At 37.5% G+C, this 22,346-nt stretch overlaps 1 protein-coding gene across 2 annotated transcripts in view; it reads right to left on the bottom strand.

Annotated features, from left to right (window-relative positions):
• Positions 1–5,936: 5,936 nt before the first annotated feature.
• LOC118809627 overlaps positions 5,937–22,346 on the bottom strand; it is a 35,252-nt gene continuing 18,842 nt past the window's right edge. For both annotated transcript variants that reach the window (XM_036573096.1, XM_036573097.1), the window contains exons 9-16: positions 21,282–21,371; positions 20,639–20,689; positions 16,411–16,494; positions 14,308–14,385; positions 13,813–13,839; positions 11,204–11,293; positions 10,518–10,604; positions 5,937–6,991 (exon numbers count right to left, since the gene is read on the bottom strand). In XM_036573096.1, the coding sequence (XP_036428989.1) occupies positions 6,975–6,991; positions 10,518–10,604; positions 11,204–11,293; positions 13,813–13,839; positions 14,308–14,385; positions 16,411–16,494; positions 20,639–20,689; positions 21,282–21,371 (524 nt within the window). In that variant the 3' untranslated portion in view covers positions 5,937–6,974. The remainder of the gene's footprint in view (positions 6,992–10,517; positions 10,605–11,203; positions 11,294–13,812; positions 13,840–14,307; positions 14,386–16,410; positions 16,495–20,638; positions 20,690–21,281; positions 21,372–22,346) is intronic.

The following is a 22,346-nucleotide window of genomic DNA, read 5'->3' as shown; positions in this document are numbered from 1 at the left end:
AAGTGGGGAGATCTGATAAATAATTGCATGATTAAATGTATTCTGGATTTAAACAAATGTTTGATAAAATTACTCAATTTTTGATTATCATTTTTTATTCCACCTATAATTCATTTGGGGTTCAATTATTTAAACATCAAAATAATTATAGATTCAGTAAAAAATGCTATGAAATACTGCAGTATTGGTGGGATAACTGTGTTTGTACTAAGCAGGTATGTTAAGGCAGAATATAGCTGTGCTTTAATAATCTCTGTATGTATAACAGGTTGTTAGTATTATCATCAGATTTTTTGTCCTTTACTGCAGTAACTCTATTTAATGGATGTGTTCTTTGTATTGTGAGTTCTTGTTGCATGTTGGGCTTGAGCAGCTGGGGAAAGACTACAGTAACCCTCTACACTCCACTGTGTCTCCTACACCAAGAATATGATATGTATTAATGGCTGCTGAAACTGCTGTTGGAGCATTAAAGTACAGAAACTGCTCTCACTGCTCTCTCACATTCTTTTCACATCTAGATTGTCCTGCAATTACATTTGAAAGTTTTACAAATGTCTTAATAAACTGATGCTGATAGAAAGCTATATTCAATCTAAAGAAATAAATAACAAATGTTTAGGTTGTACATTAATTTTCCATTGTGATTATTCATACTTGTATGATTTATTGGATAAACAGAAAAGAAAAAGTTCAAGGCAGTGGATGCATTTTCGCAATTTTTGTGGTCTAGTCTTCACTCCAGAGGAAGTTCCCTACCAGAGATCAGCACCATCTGTAGGGAGGGAAAGTGCAGACCCGCGTCATCTGCTGGTTGTGATCAAAACATTTTGAGTTATCATTAATTTCGCCACAGGAAATATTAAAAATCGGTCATAGATGGAACTTTTTAGTAAAAGATTTTTTACAACCATCTAAGCACAAGAGCTGTGAATATAACGTGTCGCAAAACCTCCTAGCTGAGAAAATAAGATTGAACTACAAAACCCATGACCGCTCTATGGATGTGAGAGTGATGGAATCAACAGATTGTTGCAAAATATCCATCCACACATTTTCAACACTCCCACTTGACTGATATCTTCACTACTGAAAAGTTTCTTTATGGCAAAACAGCCACACTACTGGGAAATGGAGTTGAACCAATAACATTAATGAATAATCTGACCTTAGTGCAGCATTCATCACCATCATCTTCCACCAAGAATGTCATGAATGTGTCTGCTGTGTTTGTTATAAATCTTTAAACTGAAAACGTCTAGCTTTGGGGTGTTCAGCAGCTTTTACTCACAGGGTTATTCTGGCAGGGACTCTTATTGTGAAAGCAGGGCTAGTTTTCTTTGGGGGAATGTGTGTGTAGACAGGAAGGATTGAGAGTCAGCCAAGAGCTGTCATCGCCCGACATCCATGGCTGTAACTAGCTATGAGGACACCGAGGTCCAGACCTTGGTAGTTTCAGAAGGGTGTTTTTACTTTTTGTTTTCTATGAAACAAAGTGTCAGAGGCAACAGAGCACGATATATACATTAACTGACCAACTGGCCAATTTGCTTTTACTTCCAGAGTAAATGTGCATCACTAGTCCAAATCATCTACAGATCATTCACAATATACTGTACTAACAGGGCATGACCTGGGGGAGGCGCTGCTGCTGCTTTAATGCAGCATTGCCTCTGCTGTATTACTAGAGATTTACCCAATGTAACGTTCAGCCAATCGTATCAGACCTCATACATTGTAAACCAGTCATATCTGATATGGGGAAGGGGCTCCGTTTATGCACTGCAGAGTAATCGGCAGCCAAACTGAAGACAGGATTTTGGCTTAAAGCTCACTAATATAAACATTAGACCTTAATCTATAATATACAGAGTGAAACAGTGTGAATATATTTACCCACAATATGGATTTGTGGCAGATTACGGTCAGTATAACTGGATATCTGTGTTTTACTTGGCTGCTTAACTCTAGCTAACTTTGGGGTTAAGTCAGTTAAAGAAAAGGGGCCAGGCTAACACTAGCATTAGCTAACTAGCTGACAAGCCAACTAGCTAAACCTCACCTGTGAGTGTGAGGGTGTGAACGAACAAGAGTGACAGGAATAACGTTACTGAGACTCTTTATGTTCTTTTTTATATTAAATCTTCAGTATTTGGAAATAGTGACACCAGCATTCGCCATATGTTGTTGTTTACTGAATTTTCTTCCTATTCACCAGATTCTCGTTCGAGTTTTCCCACTGCGGCGCCAGAATGAAACTGCTTCAGCATTTAAGGTGGAACGGAAATACTCTAACAAGAAGTTTCAGCTTTGTGTGAAAAGGTAATAATGTATAACACAGTTTTATATCCCTCAATTCCTCAACCTGTGGATGGAAATTAAGAGAAAGCAGCTCCATCAAAGCCCAGTCAGATGAGATTTTTACCAGTTAAAAACAAAAAATTAAATTAACTGATAATTATTTCCTTGAGTTCTCGTAAATCCGAGTTTAATAAAATGAATGTGTTACTAAACAGAGAAAGAGGGAGAGAAAGAAGCTGAAGGAGACTGACAGGACTGAAGGAGCAGGTCTGATGGAGGTTAGTGAGACTGAATTTAATTTAGTTTAACAGAGAAAATATAATATTTATCACCATGACCATGAAATTCTGTCACCCAGCTTATTAAACACGCATACGGAGCAAAATCACACTATTTCTGACTGCACTGAGACTGAACTGATCTATAACCTGTGTATTTGAATAACACATTTAGGACTGTGCAGCTTGCCTAAGAGAGAAGAGAGAGTATTCACCGACTTCAGTACCTTTGCTTGATCTGTGTCTGCTGTAAGGACGGATACAGTGTTTGTTATATTAGCCCTGTGCCACAACACAAACCATGAAGAGGCAGATCTATTGTGTGCCAGTTTGACCAAATAACCATTTTTTTTAATATAACAGCTTAACTTGATAGTTTATGGCTGTTGCTGCTTTAAAAGTGCATTTTGAACATTTTGGGGCTATTAAATAAAATTTCTCTTTGGGGACCATGCCCCCAGACCCCCCTAGTACAGGCCTAGCCCCTCTATCCATTACTGATGCCCCTGTCTACTCTCTATATATACTCTGTAACATACTGGCATAAGGAAGTTCACTGTTAACCAGCCCATTGATGGTATAGTATCATGTATTTTCAGACCGAATACAATCATAAAGAAATACTTGAGTCATTGATTAAATAAGCTTAAACAGAGTAACTGGAGTCAAATCAGTTTATGGAACAGTGATGAGGATGAAAATAAAAGGTGCATAACAGATATGGATGGGTAAAAAAGGAGACATGATTTGGTGGTTTGGTAAAAAAAACAACACAAAATAGGAAACTTATGGTTGGTGTAGCTATTTTTAAAGCTAGTATTTTATTCACTGTGATGTGGGTCCAGGTTTTACGGCCCTGAACGAATCTATTGTGAAAAAAATATTGTGACAATAGAGGCAGAACAGAAGTAGATGTAACAATAGAAGTAACACAGCACCATTAGCAAAAAAAAAAGAAAAAGAAAAAAAAATATATATATATATATTGAATGTGTAAACTTCAATCAAAGTCTGTTTCCAGTTGTGTTCACTTTCATGGAAGTGTGCAGGGTTAAAAGTTTTACCGCAGTCAGCCGGCAGAGGGCGTCAGAGACAGTTTGGTTTCACTTTTCACCCCCTGTCGTCCAGTCCACTCTTATACACAGTCTATGCAGAGAACTGAGAATAGATCTCAATAGAACTAGAGATGAGAATTCCCACTCTGCAATATCCCCCGGGTTTCTCAAACGCTAGAGGGCGCTCCCTAGTGAGTCCAAAATGAATGGGTTGATACGGAGCATTTGAGCAAAATCATAGTTTATAAATGCTTAAACATTTTTAATGTAAAAGAATACAATAATTTCCTGAACACAGAGCAGCATAAAACATTTAAACACCGCTGTTATATTTTTAAGACCTTTTAAACTCGAGATATAGGGGTTTTAAACGGCACCTCAAGTACGTCCATGACGTCAGTGAGCGCGAACAGCCAATGAGCTGCTCCGCTCGCCAATCAATCATCGCGCTCTAGCAGTAAATCCCGCCTCCTGCTGCCCAAAACCCGTTTGTTGTAGAAAAAAGGAAACATACAGGTGAGATTTCTTTGTTTTTTAGTGAAATACATCCTTCTACTTTCTAAAACTAAAGAAACGTTCTGGGCGAGAGTTTAGAAACTATTTTAACTGTTCGTTTTTAACCGTTGAGCTTCATTCACTCCCATTCATTGAGGACTCACTCGCGGGCGCCCTCTGCTGCTTAACAGTCCTGTTTTTGTTATAACGGGGGAATAGGGAGTGGCCAGGCTCCTCATAAACCGGCTCTGGTCTATGGTCTAGAACGTGTTGCAGAATTAGTAATGGGTCTCCACTGACTTTGGCTCCATCTAGTGGAGAACACAGTTATAACATCAAGCTCTTAATAATGAATAACATTAAGATATTAGTTTACTTAAGCTAACAGTTTACAAACTCAACTGAACCTGAAAATCACTCTGATAATCTGAACATGTTGAGTGTTTTGCTATGTCAGCTAAAGTCCTCTAATCCTTCATTCACTCCCTGACAAACACTGTGAAACACCTCCAAATCTAAATCTACACCTCCATTACCGCATGACTTCATCCAAGACTCTCTACACAAACCTGAAGTTTGACAGACACTGCAGCATCACTACGGGAAGCAGGACTTGTCAGAATGTTTGCAAATGACCATTAAATTGTAAGAAAAAAACACATACTATGGCATTCAAAAGTTTGTGCACCCCAGGTCAAAATTCCTGTTACCACATAACACTTCCTACTTGTTCATAATCTGATAAGTGTGTCTGTCCTCATCTGGAGGCCACAGAGGTAGAAAGAGGATGTGAGGTTGTGCTCATTTAGACTCAAGATTCCTGCCTCCCAACAATACTAGGGTATTCAGTACAGCTGTATGTGTAGGATTTTACGAAGCGTGTGTGCATTAAAACAGTGCAAACTGAAAGAGCAGCATTAACTGGAAGGCAGGTATAAATTAAGCTCTCTGACGGCTGAAGGGAAGGAAAGCTACTTTTCTGGATTTTTACCACCCGTGGGCTTGTGAGCTAAGGTGGCATCATCTGAGTGATTAAAATCCAGAAAGAAAAATTAATGTGCAACTAAGCTACTGGCCCCTAATCATCAAAGTTGCGTAGTGGTCAAATGTGATTGTAAAATGAGCGCATGAAAATTTTGCAGACAGTTTTCTTATTCATCAGTTTCATCGTTAGCATATCTGTATGATCACACTCACATCTGATAGGAGAGCGTAAAAATTTAAGTGTAATAGTGTAACAACCTGAAAAAAATGCCTGATTAAGGTAGACTTACCATAGACTTGGTTAAGTAACCAAGACTATTGTCAACATAATGTTTACTACCAATAATAAGAGTAGGACTTATTTTACAAGTACATTGATATAAACAAATGCTAAAACTATTCCATGTTCCATTTAAAGACACATTAACGCTGTGCTTTTGTTTTATACTGCTGACTCCGCCCACAAAATTTCACATTTTGTCAGCAATCCGATCAACACGTTTACATGTACTTGAGTAATCAGATAATGGGAAACTTCGGATTTCTGCTTTACAACCAGCCAATAGACTCATAGAAGAAGACGTGGCGTAAACATAACGTAAAACTCAAACTTCATACCACAGCTTTATTTTTTAAACACTGAGCCGCTTTACCTGAAAATATAAAATCCAGCTCTCTTTATCAGATTTCTTAATCAGATTTCTAGATCGGAGTATGGTGTTTATATGACTATTTCAACTGTAAAAATCCAATTATGATCGGATTATTGAGTGCATGTAAACACATTCGATGTTGTTTAAATGTTTATATAGTTTATGTGGATCCTCCTCTCAGTGATGGTTTATTAAGATGAAAATAAACAAAGACATTTTCTCCAAAGCCTTTTATCTCATCTTTACCAACAGACCAAATCATCCTGGGAGCACTACAGCAGCATGAACACTGTGTTGGTCTTATGCAGTGTATCACAAAGGTTTGTTCAAAAATATCTCAGTGATGTGTAAAAACTCTCACCTTTACTCCATAGACTTCACATGATGCAGTCATACACTGAATGAAACAGCTCAGTTTTTTCACTTCAATTTCATTTCAAACCCCAACATAAAAGGAAAGTACAAAGAAATCATCCTGAATGCTGGACAGCTGCCCTGACATTCAGTGACCATTCCACTGAAATTGGAATTGTTCATGATAAAGAAGTGAGTTACAATTGTTAAGTTTTACATTATTGGTTAACCAGTAATACATTAATATGTGGGGACTTTATCTTTAAATAGTAAAGGGCCCCTTTCAGGGAAAAACAAATAAATAACATTTAAAAAGAGAAGACAAGAGAGATGAGAACAAATATCATTTGCATATATCTGTCTTAAAGGAACAGCAACAAAAACAACATCATTCATTCAAAGGAATAAACAGAAGTTGGAAGATTGTTCAGTAAAAAACAAAATATGACTGTTTTGGCACAAAAAAACCACACAACTGTCATAAAAAATATAAAATACTAAGCCCAAGACTTTTTGTGTCATAAATATTGTCAAAATCAGCAAATATGTAAAAATGCATAATGTTTACCCAAAATGTTTGGTAGTTTTTGATGTTTGACAGTTGAACAACTAAATTTTAGTAACTCCAAACTCCAACAGCAACAAACATGTGACCCTACAGGTAAAACCCACAGTGCCCAAATAGGACACCAACAAACCTGACATGAGAGTCAGCAACCTAAGAGTGAAAGCAAAGCCAAGCAGACTCGGTGAGATCAATCAGTGAGATAAAGTCTCCAGTGTTTCAGGACCTCCACGCTGGTTTACGAGTGCTGCCCCTATTCTTCCAGCTACAACACTGCACTCCAATTGGGTCAACAACATGAGCGCCCTGTGAGGTGAAATATGGCAAAAAGTGAATATTAAAACAGCATTTTCAGTAAAGTTTTCATATAGTTAAATAACACCTACATAAGCATAGAGTTAAATAACACCTACATGAGCATAGAGTTAAATAACACCTACATGAGCATAGAGTTAAATAACACCTACATGAGAATATAGTTAAATAAGTTTTCATGAAGGCTTTAGTCAAATTTGATGTCTGTTAAGTCACAGATTTTTGCCGACATTAGGTTGCCATGACCTTTCCACGGGTGGAATGGCACAACAATGACAAAAAATGTAGCTCAGTATATTTTTAAGCCATGTCAAAGTGACATAACGGTGATGATGTGATGTAGCTTGCTAAGTGATGCTGGTTGCCAAATTAAACAAACATGAGCACTTTGTGGTGACATTGACATTTACTGTAAAATGTTTTACAGTAAATGGGCCATACTTCATTAACGTTGACTGAATCATTATGGCTACGTTATGAAATGTTTGTGTAAGATATTATGAATGCATGTATGTATATATAGCAACAGAATAAGCAATGCAATGGACTGTAAGGCTATTTTTTTTATAAATAATAAAATTTATAAAAACTCCTGCTCAGGAGTAAACTAGGAGTGTGAAGACAGTACAAGCCTAGTGTGGTTTGGTTAAAGTGAGTCTCATTTGGACAGGAAAGCTTAGCAGTAGAGGAGAGAAGGAGAGAAAAGAAGCTTGTACAAGTAGGCAAAAAATCTGAGGATCAACTGATATAAGGCTGTATAGGATACAGTGATTTTCATGATTTTGAAGTCAATAAGGATACAATCAGACATGCCAGTCTGGGACCCAGTTATAGCAACATCTCTTATGCTGCATTTAAATGTTGGCATTGAAAAAATTGTGGGGATTTTGAGGGACAGTTTAAGGGCGTTTTCACACCTGAAAGCCCAGACCAAGGTCAGAACCAAGGTTCATGCTTTTGTTACATTTAATCTGGTTAGTTTTGGTTTCACATTGGAATTTAGTGAGTGCAATAAAGAACTTTGCATGGCACACCTACATCCTGTCGCCATCACCTGCGTGAGCTGCGTCTCCCTATACTTAACACTGATTGGTTTGTAGAGAAGCGTCTGACCTCCACCTGTTCTCAGTTTTGTGGGTAGCCTATTCCGTTTGAGAGGAATATCCTGTCTCTCTCTTAATCTCTCAGGAATTAAGATCTAAGTTTCGCATTTTTTATGCGTTTTTCAAGTTGACTTCTCACTTTTTCTTCAGTCCAAATTACAAATAATGTTTCGTCTCCTCCTCACTTTTACTTCTCTCCCAGTTGTTTTTCTTCCTCTATTGTTCAATGGTTGACGATAGCCTGCCTCAACTTCCTGTAATTGGTCTGAAAGTCCGAACCATCCAGAAATGAAATGAACTGAACCATGGTTCAGTTTAATCTGGACTGAGACCACCTCTTTTGGTCAGACCAAACACAATATTTGAAGTTTTACCTAATTAACTTTTTTGTAAATATACAATTCCAAATTTGATGCCTGTAAAATGTTCCAAAGCACAGCAGTTCAGCTGTACCGGCTTTCACTGTCGCATCTGGTGCGTTACAATGCGGTGCATGTATATAGTGGCTGGCAGGTCTAGTGCTCACACTCCTTGATTATGCAGCCATGCTGTTGTAACACATGCAGAATGTGCATCTCATGTTAAAACAGACCAACACCTGTCAGAGGATTGAAAGACTGCAGGAGTAGTAGAGAGAGTGGAGACTCGAGGAGGTGTCATCAGTGCCAGACCAGCAGCAGGCGGATGAAATGAAGTGACAGTGGAGTGTACCAGCAGTGTCCTCATTGAATTAAAATGATCTATAAGCAGTTTTTCCTTACAAACATATTTGAAAAATAGTACAAAGTATTCTGTACTAAAACTACTTATCTTGTCACATGAAATTTTTTGTTGTTTTTCACTTAAGCAATAGAACGCGAGAGGGAGTGTGTTATCGCGAAATAACAGCACGGCTGTGATAAACGTGGCATTTAATATGTTTTATGCAGTTCCTTCCACCAAATTATAGTTTCTTAAGGAGCAGCTCGTTGCTACGTCAGAGTAACGAACTCCAATCACTCGCTGCACAGCCGGCAGTTCGTTCTCCAGCTCCACACAGACCGACTGACAGTTTGGGAATTTAGTGTAGTCTCATCTTCAGAGTCTGACCAAATCGGCTGTCGGTCAAATGTGATCTTAAAAGTGTCCATTTTCTGTTTGTGGCAAAGTAAGAAGTAAAAACGTTCAAATGGCTTGAGCGTCTCCTACAGCTGTCAAAGTCGTTGCTTAGCGAAATATCAGCAAAGTTTGAACGCTTCTCAACCAATCAGCTTGCGCAGCTGGAACTAACTGTTGTATAATATTTATTATGATGTGAAAATTCCTGTTACCCTTTAAATTATGTTAAAATCTCACGATGAACAGATAAATTAGACCAATAGAAATGGTCTAATTTGATATTGTTACATTGGTTTTCGTTACAAGTTAAAAATGTTTTTTTCTGAACCATCTTGACACAGAGTTGGTTAGCAGACTGGCTGGCTAATGGACACTTGCATCATGTGGGTCTGAAAAAGAACTGAGCAGAGGGAGCTACAGAACTGTCTACATCCCCCATAAGCAGTAAAGCATTCTGTTAGTGCCAATAAACATGTAAACACACACAGCTCATTCACCATATAGCTCCCCTTCATAGAGCTTATGGGACCTTTAACCACACAAAGCAGCTGAACCCCTGCAGCCTAAACCATCTGCTTTAAGATCCCTTTTAGGTTTTATTAACTTTAAAAATTAAGCAAATAATTTTTTGCGGCCAGATTTGCATTTTCAGTTTCCAAATATCTTTTCAAGAAAGCACATCATACATTTAGGATAATTGAGACCTTTTAGCCAGATAGAATGATTTATCTAGTTATTTACTGACTGTGACAGGATCCATTCAGTAGTTATTGAATAAATCATAACTGAATGGAAATATTAACTTCTGTTACTTTCGTGAAGCTGAAATAAAGTGTAACATTTTGTTTTGATGTACTTGAAAAAATCTAATATTCAAAAATGTATTTAATTTCATAGTGACATTCTAATAAATGGCCTGCAATGTCATCATGAAATCCTGGTTGGGAAACCCTGGTCTAGAACAAAGTCCAGGAGTGCTCTCCAGCAGGGGTAAAGTTCAGCTCAAAGAGTGATGCAGGACACTCTCTGTCACACATTACAGCACGCTTGACCACCTCAAAATCACCTTACAGTATGCTGGACTACCTCGGAATCAGGACAGCTTGAGCCGAACACATTCCAAAGGCATTTGTCATTTAAATGCATACATGGAAAATATTCAGGTACAGAATCCATTTAGTACTAAGTATAAAAAATATAAAGTGTTTGTTGCCTGGAATACAAGAGGATGGAGTCTGCTTGCTTAATGAACATGAAAGGCATTTTAGATTTGCTATGTAAACGCAAATATAGTCATGTATGTATTTTATACTTACAGGATACAAAAGAACATATGATGAGAAAGGCAGCTTCAAATGGTAAGAGAATCAGTCGCAGATCTTCCACTGTGCGTTCACCTTCTCCTAATGAGAGAAGAACACAAGAGAAAATCGAATCACATTGTGACTAATCAAGATCACTGTAACTGCAGGAAAGAGTCACTTTTAAAACAGACTGTGTGAAAAAATTACAATGTTCTGTAAAAGTAAGTGATGCTAATGAAACTAAAACTGAAAATAGCAATCAGGTTCTGGTATTCTGAATATTACACAATTTCCCTTCAATATGAATTACTATGATTAATATTTCTAATATTTACAGTAAGTAATAAAATGTGATGTTTGATAAAGCTGCTGGAGATCATGATGATATGTGAAGTGATAAACTATTATTAAAACAGTGTTTCTCTGACAGGATCTGAGTCAATAAATGACTGTTAAATACAGTCAGGATTGCCTGAACAGCTTTCTCTATTTGTGTTTGCAGTCAGGCTACAAACATCAGTAAATATGTATATTTTTATTTTCATTAATGCCTCATCTGCTTTACCATACAGTCTACACATTTTACACACAACACTGAGAACAGTCATTCCTGCCCTCACTTCACTAAAGAAACTCATTTATGATAACAATAAAAATATGATTTATGGTGCAGTCCTAGTGAGCTAGTGGTTACTTGCCTGCTTGTCTGATAAGTTCTACTACCAGTGTGACAGAGTTCACAATAAACAGGACTGCTGCTCCAGATGGATATAGTTTTCTGATCAGTGCTGTAATACAAAACAAGAAAAAAGAGATTCACTGGAAAACGTTGGGGTTTTTTTTGGAATCACAGCAGCAGCAGTGTGATCTACAGCAAGACACAACAGAGAGCGCAGATCTGGAATCCTGAGTTTTCTGTTCTGTAACTCACCTGATCCAACTTCAGTAAATTCATCAGCTTCCCATGAGTTGAGTTGGACCAGAAGAAGAACTGCACTACACAAGGCAGTGTTACACCATTACCTTTATTTAGACCACTATTTTAGGCAACTTCACCAAAACAAAACATTCACAAACTGCCCAAACACAAACAGCAGACCATACAGTCCCCACAAGAGACAGTAAGATACTAGATTGTTGCTAGACTGTATTGAAGAACACATATGGTTCTCTTCCTGGTGCTGCTTTGGGCCTCTGTGATCACTGCCTAGTTCATCTCCCCACCTACAGACAGAAGCTAAAATCTGCTAAACCTGTGGTCAGTAGTGTGAAAAAAGTAGACAAATGAGGGAAAGAACAACGTACAGAACTGTCTGGAATGTCCTGATTGGAGTGTGTTTGAAAATGCAGCTAACAAGCTACATACATACACTGCCCCATGACATCTTACAGCTTTTCTAAGAACATCTGTATTTCCACCAGGACTGGAATTAAATATGATAATGATGAACCCAAACAGATGTATAGAAATGAGGCATATGGAAGTTGTGACAGGACTATGAACAACCAGGCGAGGAACTCAAATCAGCCAAAATAGCTACAGAGCCAGTAAGTTGGGCAGTTTGCTGTCAGCCAGTGACCCAGTGACTGTGGAAAGGCCTGCAAGCCCCCCACACATTTGGTTGATAAGCTTAATACATACATATTTTTCACATCTCTAGTTTGTGAAATGTGTGGTGTTTAAAATTGTTTTACGGTAAGATGTAATTATTTTACTGTAATTGTCTGATATTTGAATGCTCCACAAAAAAGGAAAATGTGCATATTTACAACTTGCTTAAAGGAATTTACCTGCCTTACCCCTTACATTTCCAGTATAAATAAGTGTTACCAACTTTGGATGGACTGTACACATATAATCTATGTCACGAAGAAAAAGATTTTTTAAACTTACAGTAACACTTCCTTTTTGGATGGTCCATTTTTGACAGTAAATTGACTATATGTTACCTGTCAATCAAATGTTACAGAGCTGTTTCATGACCATCAGCTTCTAGAGCCGTAAGTGTTATCAAATTATATTATACAGACAGTCAGATGAGGGTCAACTACATCGCCAAAACCTTTCTATAGCAAGAAAGCTGTATATCAATAGGTTCTCAGTTACACTTAGCAACACTTTATCTATTGCTAAGTGTAATGAGATATCCACATATCCCTTTTGTACCTCCTTTTTTATGTTGTGGAGAAGTTGTTGAGATGTGGTAAACACTCATTTGACTGTCTATATGATATAATTTAATAACACTTATGGCACTAGACGTTGATGGAATAACTCTGTAAAATTTGATTGATAGCTAAGGTAAAGTCAGTTTACCTTCAAAAATAGACCGTCCAAAAGCTGGAAATGGTTACTAGGAATCTCGTTGAGATCGCTTAGTGTTCTTTCTGTGCAGATGGATGTTAAGTTAATGACAGTGTATAAACATGGAGGAGAGAGTAGAAGATGAAGTCAATAAGTAGGCTAAACATTTTCATTTTCTGGATTCACATTATCACTACATATCCAAAAGACAGCAGCTAGCTATGCCAGACTGCACTGACCAACTAGTCTTAGGATGCTAAAAATACAGCTGATTGACAGTTACAGCACTGCTTTGTAACAGGGAAAGTGCAGCCAGCCTGCTTCAAAACCTAATATTTCAGAAACATAAGTTTTTGTTATACTGAAACATAAGTAATTATTCCATTGTGTCCAAAACTATTGCAAATATAAAAGGAGGTGCTGGAGGTACCTCATGATATTATCTCCTGGCAATTCCAAAATATCCTAAACATATATCCTGAGGGCCACAAAACATCTTTGTTAACTTTTTGCCTTCTTGCCAGGGCAAGGATCTTGCCTGCAGTCCACAACTGAACACCAACAGTGTCTCATTTGCATTTTATCAGTCAAAGGGAGCTCAGAAGCACCTTCTATTTGCCACTGATGGAGCTTTTGGTGAGGACCATAATCATGCAGACTCAGCAACAGCTTATTAACTAAAATTCCACAAGCAAGGACCAATCAGAGTGGACGGTTTTGTTTACAGCTGTCTGACCAACATGGCAGAGAGGAGGATATTCAGATGTGAGTGAAAGTGCGTTTGTCATCATCATTGAGCTGCACTGTGTCTATAATCTGAATTCAGATACTGCAAATCAGTTAACTGAGAGTGAGATCAAGTCTTGACATTTTCTGTTGTGAATGTTGTATTTTCAGTGTAGCTCTGCAGTGGCTGATGTTTTCTTTTGCAAATAAACAGTTTCGTGTTTATCTTTGTTTATTTCTGACAACTTAATGAGATATTTCAGTTTTTTCACTTACCCAGTAATTCAGCCATTTCACCCCTGACTGTGTGGAAGGAAAACAATTCAAGTTAGATCATAAAAGTTTCTACCAAATAACTCATGTAAATTCATACTAGCAATGTATTTAACTTGAATCTGGATTCACTGAATGGAATGTTAGAATCTGGCCTTTCATAGTGTGAAGAGATACAGTGCGGAAGTCAAATTCAATAGCTACAGTTAATAAACTGAAAAATAATATTTACAGAGCTTGCAGGACTAAAATACTCCTGCTGTGCAAGAACTGAAATTCCTTTAGGAAACGTAAATCTAGTTTAAGTAATTCTCCCCATTAAGAACATCATATGAACACATTGTGTTAATATTTCTTGGGCACTCATTACTGAGCAGCATGTTAAAGAGAACATGTAATTCTACAAAGAGATCCAGACCAAGAGGAACTAAGAGGACAGATTTCTTTTACTCTAATCAACAAGATCTTGAAAAAGAATACAAACAATGAATACTGTACCATAACGCCAAATTACAGTGAATACCAAGATCACACAGCACACTGAGAGGATAGTCAACAGGATTAGTCCGACATTACCTGTACAAAGGAAAAAGTATATGAAAGTCCATGAAAATCTTTACAGCGTTAAAAAGTGTCAAATTTTCACTGTTAAAATTTTAGTGTTGAGAGTTGATTCTGGAGCTGTTTTTACACCCGGCGTGTTGATTAAACTCAGTCTTGTGTTACAGCAGACTGTAAGTACACAGCAGATTTGCTAGTGTAAAATCTACACTGTGAGTGTTAAATTTAACTTTCTCAGTGTGTCTACAGGTCCACACCAATCTGAGTTGAAGTTTGACTTTATTAAGTGTTGGTATTTTACACAACTTTAGGTGTTAAATATTTAACATGGTCAGTGTTGAAAGTTTAAAACATAGATTTGAGAAATATTATGTCATGATTAGATTCATTGTTTTCTTTCAATCACTGTATTTCAAGTAAAGATTAGATTTTTGTTAATATTTTGAATGAAAGATCACAAGGATTAGCAATAAAAATGATTTTTGTATTTGTGGGGAAATAGTGTGATTATTCTATCAGCTAAAGTGAAAATAGACAATAAGCATTTGTCTGTTTATCTTAAAGATTTTAGTCCGACACTTTTTTGTGATAAATGTCTAGATGTGTGCATAATTTCTAAAAATTCGTTAGTGCTGTATTAATGAAAGGTGTTATAAAGTTTTATTCTTTTTTTCTCTTTCTTATGTTGATGGTAGGTGGTCGATGGCAAAATGGATATTCCATTTTATTCCATTATTAAAGCATTCAGTGAAACATTCTGAAGAGTTCAATTTTCCTAACTTTTGCTGTTGAGGGCAGCAGTGGAATAAACTAGGTGTTGATTATTTCAGAAGACAAGGAAGCTGAATGTCTCCTCAAGCACCCACAGTTATACATCAAAAGAGTTTAGAGCGCCGTCCTGTGTTCTTCCACCTTAAATAAACAGTCAACACTGCTAAAGCTCTTCTGTGATAATCCTTCTTTTTGCCTTTGACTGTGTCACCATGGCAACGTTTTCATGGCTGCATGCCCCCATTGGTAGTGTACAACTAGGAGGCACAGAAACACTTTAACGTCAACATGTAAACACCACATTACACTTTTTACAACATTTTAGGTTAAAGCTGCACTATGTAAGATTGTTTTAGTTAAAACCTAAAGAAGTACATTACTGAATCAGCAGAAAAAACTGGCTAAATTATGGAGTGCATGCACTGCTGTGAATCGCCCTGTAAAGCCTGAAATAATCATTTAAAAGGTGTTGGGTCAGATTTTGTGGGACCTTGTTTGTACGCTCATTGTCCATTTTATCAGGTATAAGCTTTTTTGCCCCCGTCCCAAAAAGTTGGGACTGGGGCAAAAAAAGGCTGGTTGTAAAGTTGTGTAATGCTAACACCTGGTAGTTGATTGGCAACAGTTCAGTAACATGATTGATGAACACTCTGTGAAAGACTGCACAATCAAATACTGTTACTCTTTACATTGTGTGTAAATTTCACCAAAAAGAAACAGCCCAAACTGACTTGGCAAAAATTCTGGTTCCTTTGACTTACATTAAAAGTAAAGTAGGTTTTTACCTTCTCCTGTAAAGTTACTATTTTGGAGATGGTAACTCTCCCAATGAGATTTTCTTCCAACAACAGCAATTTGTTCAATTTGATCAGCAGCACCTGATTTAATGTAATTAAGTTCAGTATAATGGTTTTTAATAGCTTAATAGCGTAATAGCTTAATAGCTTAAGCGTAATAAAATTACATAATAAACATCTTTGAATCAGGAACATCAGCCAATGAGATTTTAGAACTGGAATGACCAGCTCTATCATTTACTTTTAAAAGTTTGTTAATCTGAGGCTAAACCTCTACTGTGCTAATGACAGAACAACAGCCCCACAGTGAAGGCAGAACTCTGTATTTTTGTTTTGTGCCCCTCTGTGTGATCATGCAATGTTGATATTTTGCACAGTTCTGTAATGCAACCCTGTGTTTGAAAATGGTGCTATATAAATTAAATGCATTAATATTATTACTATTGTTATTATTATGAAACTCATCACATACCATTAGTGTCGATCACTTCACGAGTGAGAAAAAGTATCACTAGCATGAAGCCATCTGCGACACATCGAAAGATTACTGCAAAAACTGTGAATGACAAAATGATAAAAGTTATTTCACATCAGTGGCATTTATAAATTTAAACATTCAAACTCTATTAGCAAAGTTAAAACACAGACAACACTAACTCTGAGTTTAATAACCGTCTGGTAAATGCACACACTGTATTCTGCAGTGGGGATGTTAATATTGTTGGAAATCTTCTGTTGCTGCAGGACTAAAACTGACCCATGCGCTGCACCATCTGCACTGGGGTTTAAAAGTTTTAAAACTATTTTAATAAAAGATTTGACACTGCTATTGCAAGGAAATATAATTTTTAATCGAAAGACAAACATAAGATAATTTTGTTAAAAAATATTAAATCTGTGCAGATTAACAAAAAAGGCAAATAAAAATTGATGTTTGATATAAAAAAGCTAATATACAAAGAGAAAGTAACTGTTAATATGATCACCTGTCACTGATTTACTTATTTACATACTTACTGATCACTTTTAGATACTCAAATTGTTGTTGTTACATCAATCAATAAATAAATTATTCAATGCAATTATTTAGCAAACAAAAAGTCAGAAATGAATTGTCCACTGTGTAAAAAGGGCACATTATCATGCCCCTGTCTCCTCCCCCACCTCCTCCTTTCCAGCACTCTGGCTCTTTTGACTGATGCCTGTTTTTACCCTGAACCTTGAACCTGCTTATCCTGTATTAGCCTGTCTGCTCTCACTGTGACTTTGGACTGTCTGACCTTATTTTTGTGTGGATTTATTAAACTGTCTGCATCCAGTCTCCTCTCATTCGTGACTGACGAGGTGAAAGCCGGCATGTAAAGTATGGCTGTGTTTGGTTCCCTCTGTGAATTTGTGGAGGAAAACAGCAACTGGACTGAGTACATCTTAATGTTGGAGCACATTTCCTTGCAAATGGCACAGCCAATGAAGCTGAGCAGCGCTCCGTCCTCCTCGGTGTTTGTGTGTCTAAAACCTACAAACTGATCCTGAAATTGGCGTCTCTGTGAAATCCAGGGCAGACTGCATTCAAGGACTTACTGAAGATCCAGGATCATCACAACCTTAAGTCTTCTGTCATTGTGCAGCACTTCTAATTTCAGTCATGTACACAAGCCAGGAGTTACAGTGGCCATGTTCATGGTGGAGCTATGGCAGCTCTCTGAGCACTGTGAATTTGGAACAGTGGTAGAGGACACGCTGTGTGATGGTTTAATCTGGACCAAGGATGACCTGGGCACTACAAAGGGTGGAGTGGAGCCGCTCCTGCCATATTCTGGTTACTCTGACATTGTGAACAAGCCTTTCTTTCTAAGGCGTGGTCTTTTCCAGGCCACCAAACAAACAACGTGGCAAGCAGTGTCTTTAAAACCACAATCACTGGCGAAATGTGGAACTTACAATAGTAACATTCAGTTTGTTTGGAGAACTCACCTGAGTTCCCCTTTGATATGTGATGCATGGTTCATCCTAATGCCACATAAATGATGACAGCCTGCAGCACAGACTGTTAGGATGAACCATGCATCACATATCAAAGGGGAACTCAGGTGAGTTCTCCAAACAAACTGAATGTTACTATTGTAAGTTCCAGATTTCGCCAGTGATTGTGGTTTTAAAGACACTGCTTGCCACGTTGTTTGTTTGGTGGCCTGGAAAAGACCACGCCTTAGAAAGAAAGGCTTGTTCACAATGTCAGAGTAACCAGAATATGGCAGGAGTGGCTCCACTCCACCCTTTGTAGTGCCCAGGTCATCCTTGGTCCAGGTTGTACTTGGATTACCTGTTCCAATTATGGGGAAACATGTTCCTGATGCTAGTGGACTTACACAATAAGTGGCTGGAAGGATCTGTCATGTCAAAAATCACTGTCCCCAGCACTACAGAGGTGCTCAAAGCATGTTTGCCACACATGGCTTACCAGACGTTGTGGTCACTGATAATGGGCCCACATTTACTACTGACATGTTCCAGGAGTCCATGCAAATACTGTATGTATACATTGGTATAAAACCTTTACGCTGTGTGGCTCTGTTTACAATGAGGTTCTTTACACATCTCTTTTTCAAACATAGTTCTTTAGGGAACCAAAAGTAGTTCTTCTGCTAAATTGAGCACAGAACGCTTTGTGGCACCTTTATTTTTTAGAGTGTACTTTGAGGAGATATGTTTGAGCTGGAAACGTTGAGTGACATTTTATCTGTCTATGCAACGAGGCTAGTCACAGATGTAAAAATAAAGTATTTTATTTTGGATGTTAACATTAGCTTACAGCAGAAAAAAAAACAAAACGCCTTTTCTGTGCCTTTTCTTCTGTCTCTAGTCTCTTTTTGACCCTGGGCAACAGCCATATATGAAGACGTGTATGGTGTGGAATATACTCCTTTCCAGATGGGGGCACATGAAGGCTAATTTAGAACAACCTGAATTCACCAACATCAGAACAAGCATAAGAACATATTTATGCACTTACGCATTTGTTGTAAATCCAGCAATAATTTTAAATGAGATGTTTCTTTGCACATATAGTTGTACGTAAACTCTCATTATCAGAGTGCATGCACCACTGAGCTTCAAGAGGGCGACGGTGGAAAAGGTGAGAAGCTTTATGTTCCTCAGTGTCCACATAGTCGAGGATCTCTGGTCACTGAACACACATTGTCAAACAGGCCCAACAACGCCTCTACTTCCTCAGAAGGCTGAGGAGAGTCAACCTGTCACAATAGCTCCTCTGCAACTTCTACAGGTTCACTGTGGAGAGCATCCTGACAAGCTGCATCACCGTCTGGTGTGGCAGTGCCACTGCTGCTGAACATAAGGCCCTGGAGAGGGTGGTGAAAACTGCCCAGCACATCACTGCAGCTGCCATCCCACCCATACAGAATGCTTACAACAAGAGATGTCTGAGGAAAGTCAGCAACATCTTCTCTAATCCTACATACCTCAGCCACTCCCTGTTTAAACCTCAGCCACTCCCTGTTTAAACCTCAGCCACTCCCTGTTTAAACCTCTGCTATTCAGAAAGACATACCGTAACATCTGAGCCAGAACCACCAGATTCAAGAACAGTTTTTATCTGCAAGCTGTTAAACTGGTCACACCAGCTACACCAACCAGAACATGAACACAAACAATACGGACTGTAACTGAGCTAACCCAGCTCTTCCCAGTTCACTCAGCATATCTGTACTGTGAACATTTATGCTGTGAACTGATTACTTGAACAGTAAGCTGTGAATACTAATTTACCTGCACTGTACACTTCATGAGTATAACTGTGACAATGTGTTTACACTGTATTTACAACACTACTATACCGCACACTTGACCTGATTTACGTCAACATACTGTACACTTCCAATATTAACATTTATATCTGTTATATAACATATTTATTTTGTACTATATTTTGCATGTTTAATTCTACCTCTACCTTCTGATCTTATACCTTTGGGCACATATTCTGTTTTTATATACCTTTTATCACTGCACCATTTTTTTAGAGCATCCAATAGTCCTGACTTTGTACTGGGTTTTGTCTGGCAAACTTCAGTTGTGCCTCTGTATTCTTTTCTGAGAGCAGAGCTCTTTTGGTATGATGTAGCCTCACACTGCAGAACAAATCAGACTACAGGGTTCTGGTGTTAATATAAGGTACTGTCCTTGTAAAAAAAAAGTTTTGTCAATGATATTTAAAAAAAAAATGAAATAATTTTTATCTATTAGTATTGTTGAGATGGCAGTCCATTATCCGTATGTGCAATATGTTGAAAAAAGCACACTTTTTCATGGAATTTTACTTTTCCACTGCACTTTAGACTTCTAGCTGGTGCTGCAGTTTAAAACGTGCATAACTGTCACAAGCAAACTCTTCCAATCTGCATAAAAACACTGAGTAGTAACAGAAATTGAATTAGAATTTTTCTCATTTGAAGTTCATTTTGTTGTTGTTTCAGGATATTTAAAATTACACTTTGTTCCTTTATTGGAGCGGGCAGGGGAGAGTCAGCAGAAACCAACTTCATTAAAAAAAGAGAAAATCTTTACTGAAAGAAGAGTGAATGGACAAAGATAATACAGTGATTATGAATGGTTCAAAAACTGTGTATGACATGATAAAAGTAAATATACAAAAAACTACAGCAAAATTTACAACTTACAAAGGCAAAGCGCAGTCCAATCACTGCCAGACAAAACAATCAAGATGACGGCTGAAATTCAGAGAATGATAAATATTAGTGCAGTTCTGTAGTTTCTGCTAAAATTATTTATGCTGATTATTATTTTAAATTAATTTAACATTCAGCTATTCAACAATGACTAGAATGAAATTAATATGAAGTTTTAGACAAACTTGGATTTTTTAGTTTAAATATTTCTGAAAGTCTGAAATGTGCAGAATAAAAAAGCCTATACAGTGAACAATACAGCATCATGTAAGTGTGGTATGTGTTACATTTTGTTCATAATTTGATAATATGTAATAATAAATAATATATAACAGCAAGCATTTTTAGCTCAGCTTGTAATTCATAACTGCCAAATAAGGAGACTGTCAGATAGACAAACTGATGAAAACACCTAACAATATACTAACATTCTAAAATCAGTGCAGTTGAATCAGCTCCATCAGATAAATTCATCATGACAAATTAATGCATTTTACATGCATAATATAAACCCATATATCCAACAGACATTTGCACATCATGGAAAGGAGAAAAATATGACTAGTAACATAAACAAGTTCCATAATCAGACACTTTAAAAACAAACAGGTAGGCAATAAAAAGTAAATCCTACCTACAATGACGATAATATTCAACACCGGTGAAAATCCAGCAAAACCCATCCATAAGATATTCTGTGTTCCCCAGCCATGCCGTCCAATCACTGGAGGAAAAAGAAAAAAAGAGAACACAAACACAAAAGCATGAGAATCAGGTCTGGTGCCTCTGCATTGCAGGGGGACTCCACATCACTGCTCTGCACTGATGGAAAGAGGAGATTAGTATTAATCTCCTAATAGGACACACTGGTTATTACCAGTCAGAAAACCAAGCAACTTCAGTCAGTGAAGTTGAGACTTCTTTACAAAATAAGAGATTCAGCAAGGCTGCAACACTCCTCTCCTACTGGAGAACAACTGATACTGCCTCTGTTATGAGGCTGCCTCCAAAGCAGAAGGCAGGAGCTCAGAACTTAAGCAAGCTCACACAGCGAGAGCTGCACATGATGCAGGAACACTTATGTATTAGTCATGTTACTCTGCAGAATTTCATTTCTCTGCAATGTTTTGCATGAACTACTTGCACTTTATTCTCAAGAGGAAAATCAATTGCGACTTAAGTGATGAACTTATAAGTTAAAGTAGTGAGAAAACAAAAAAATCTATGTTCATACTTAAAACCTAAACTAAGAATCACCTTTTCTATTACCAGTTTAACCATTTTTATGATTCAAATATCTTAACAAAAACACAGGGGACGTTCTGAAACAGAAACACTTAACAGAAAAAAGTACAACATGGCTTAGTGTAAAACTACGACCCAGGAAACCCAAACTCCTAAGATGTGTTCCTGTGTTGTTGTTTTAGTACATTGTCACGACACCTTTTCACATCAAGCATTATAGAAGGTCTTCTTTATAAGTATTCTCTGATGACCAGACTACCACTGTTTAATGCTAAAGGGACTTGTAACCCATATTGGTTTATGCTGTATGCTTAGTAGTTTTTTATTTTAAATCAAAGCTACACATGACTTATTTGAATCCCTGATTAAGTTAACATCAGTTTACTAAATTGATTAATCTGGAGGCAGGGGGTCTTCAAAGTAAAATCTGTCTCAGGGCCTCCTACAATCTGTT

This window comes from Colossoma macropomum, unplaced genomic scaffold (genome assembly GCF_904425465.1).
Source record: "Colossoma macropomum unplaced genomic scaffold, Colossoma_macropomum, whole genome shotgun sequence".
Taxonomy (NCBI): domain Eukaryota; kingdom Metazoa; phylum Chordata; class Actinopteri; order Characiformes; family Serrasalmidae; genus Colossoma; species Colossoma macropomum.
This window is presented reverse-complemented; position numbering and strand designations above follow the sequence as displayed.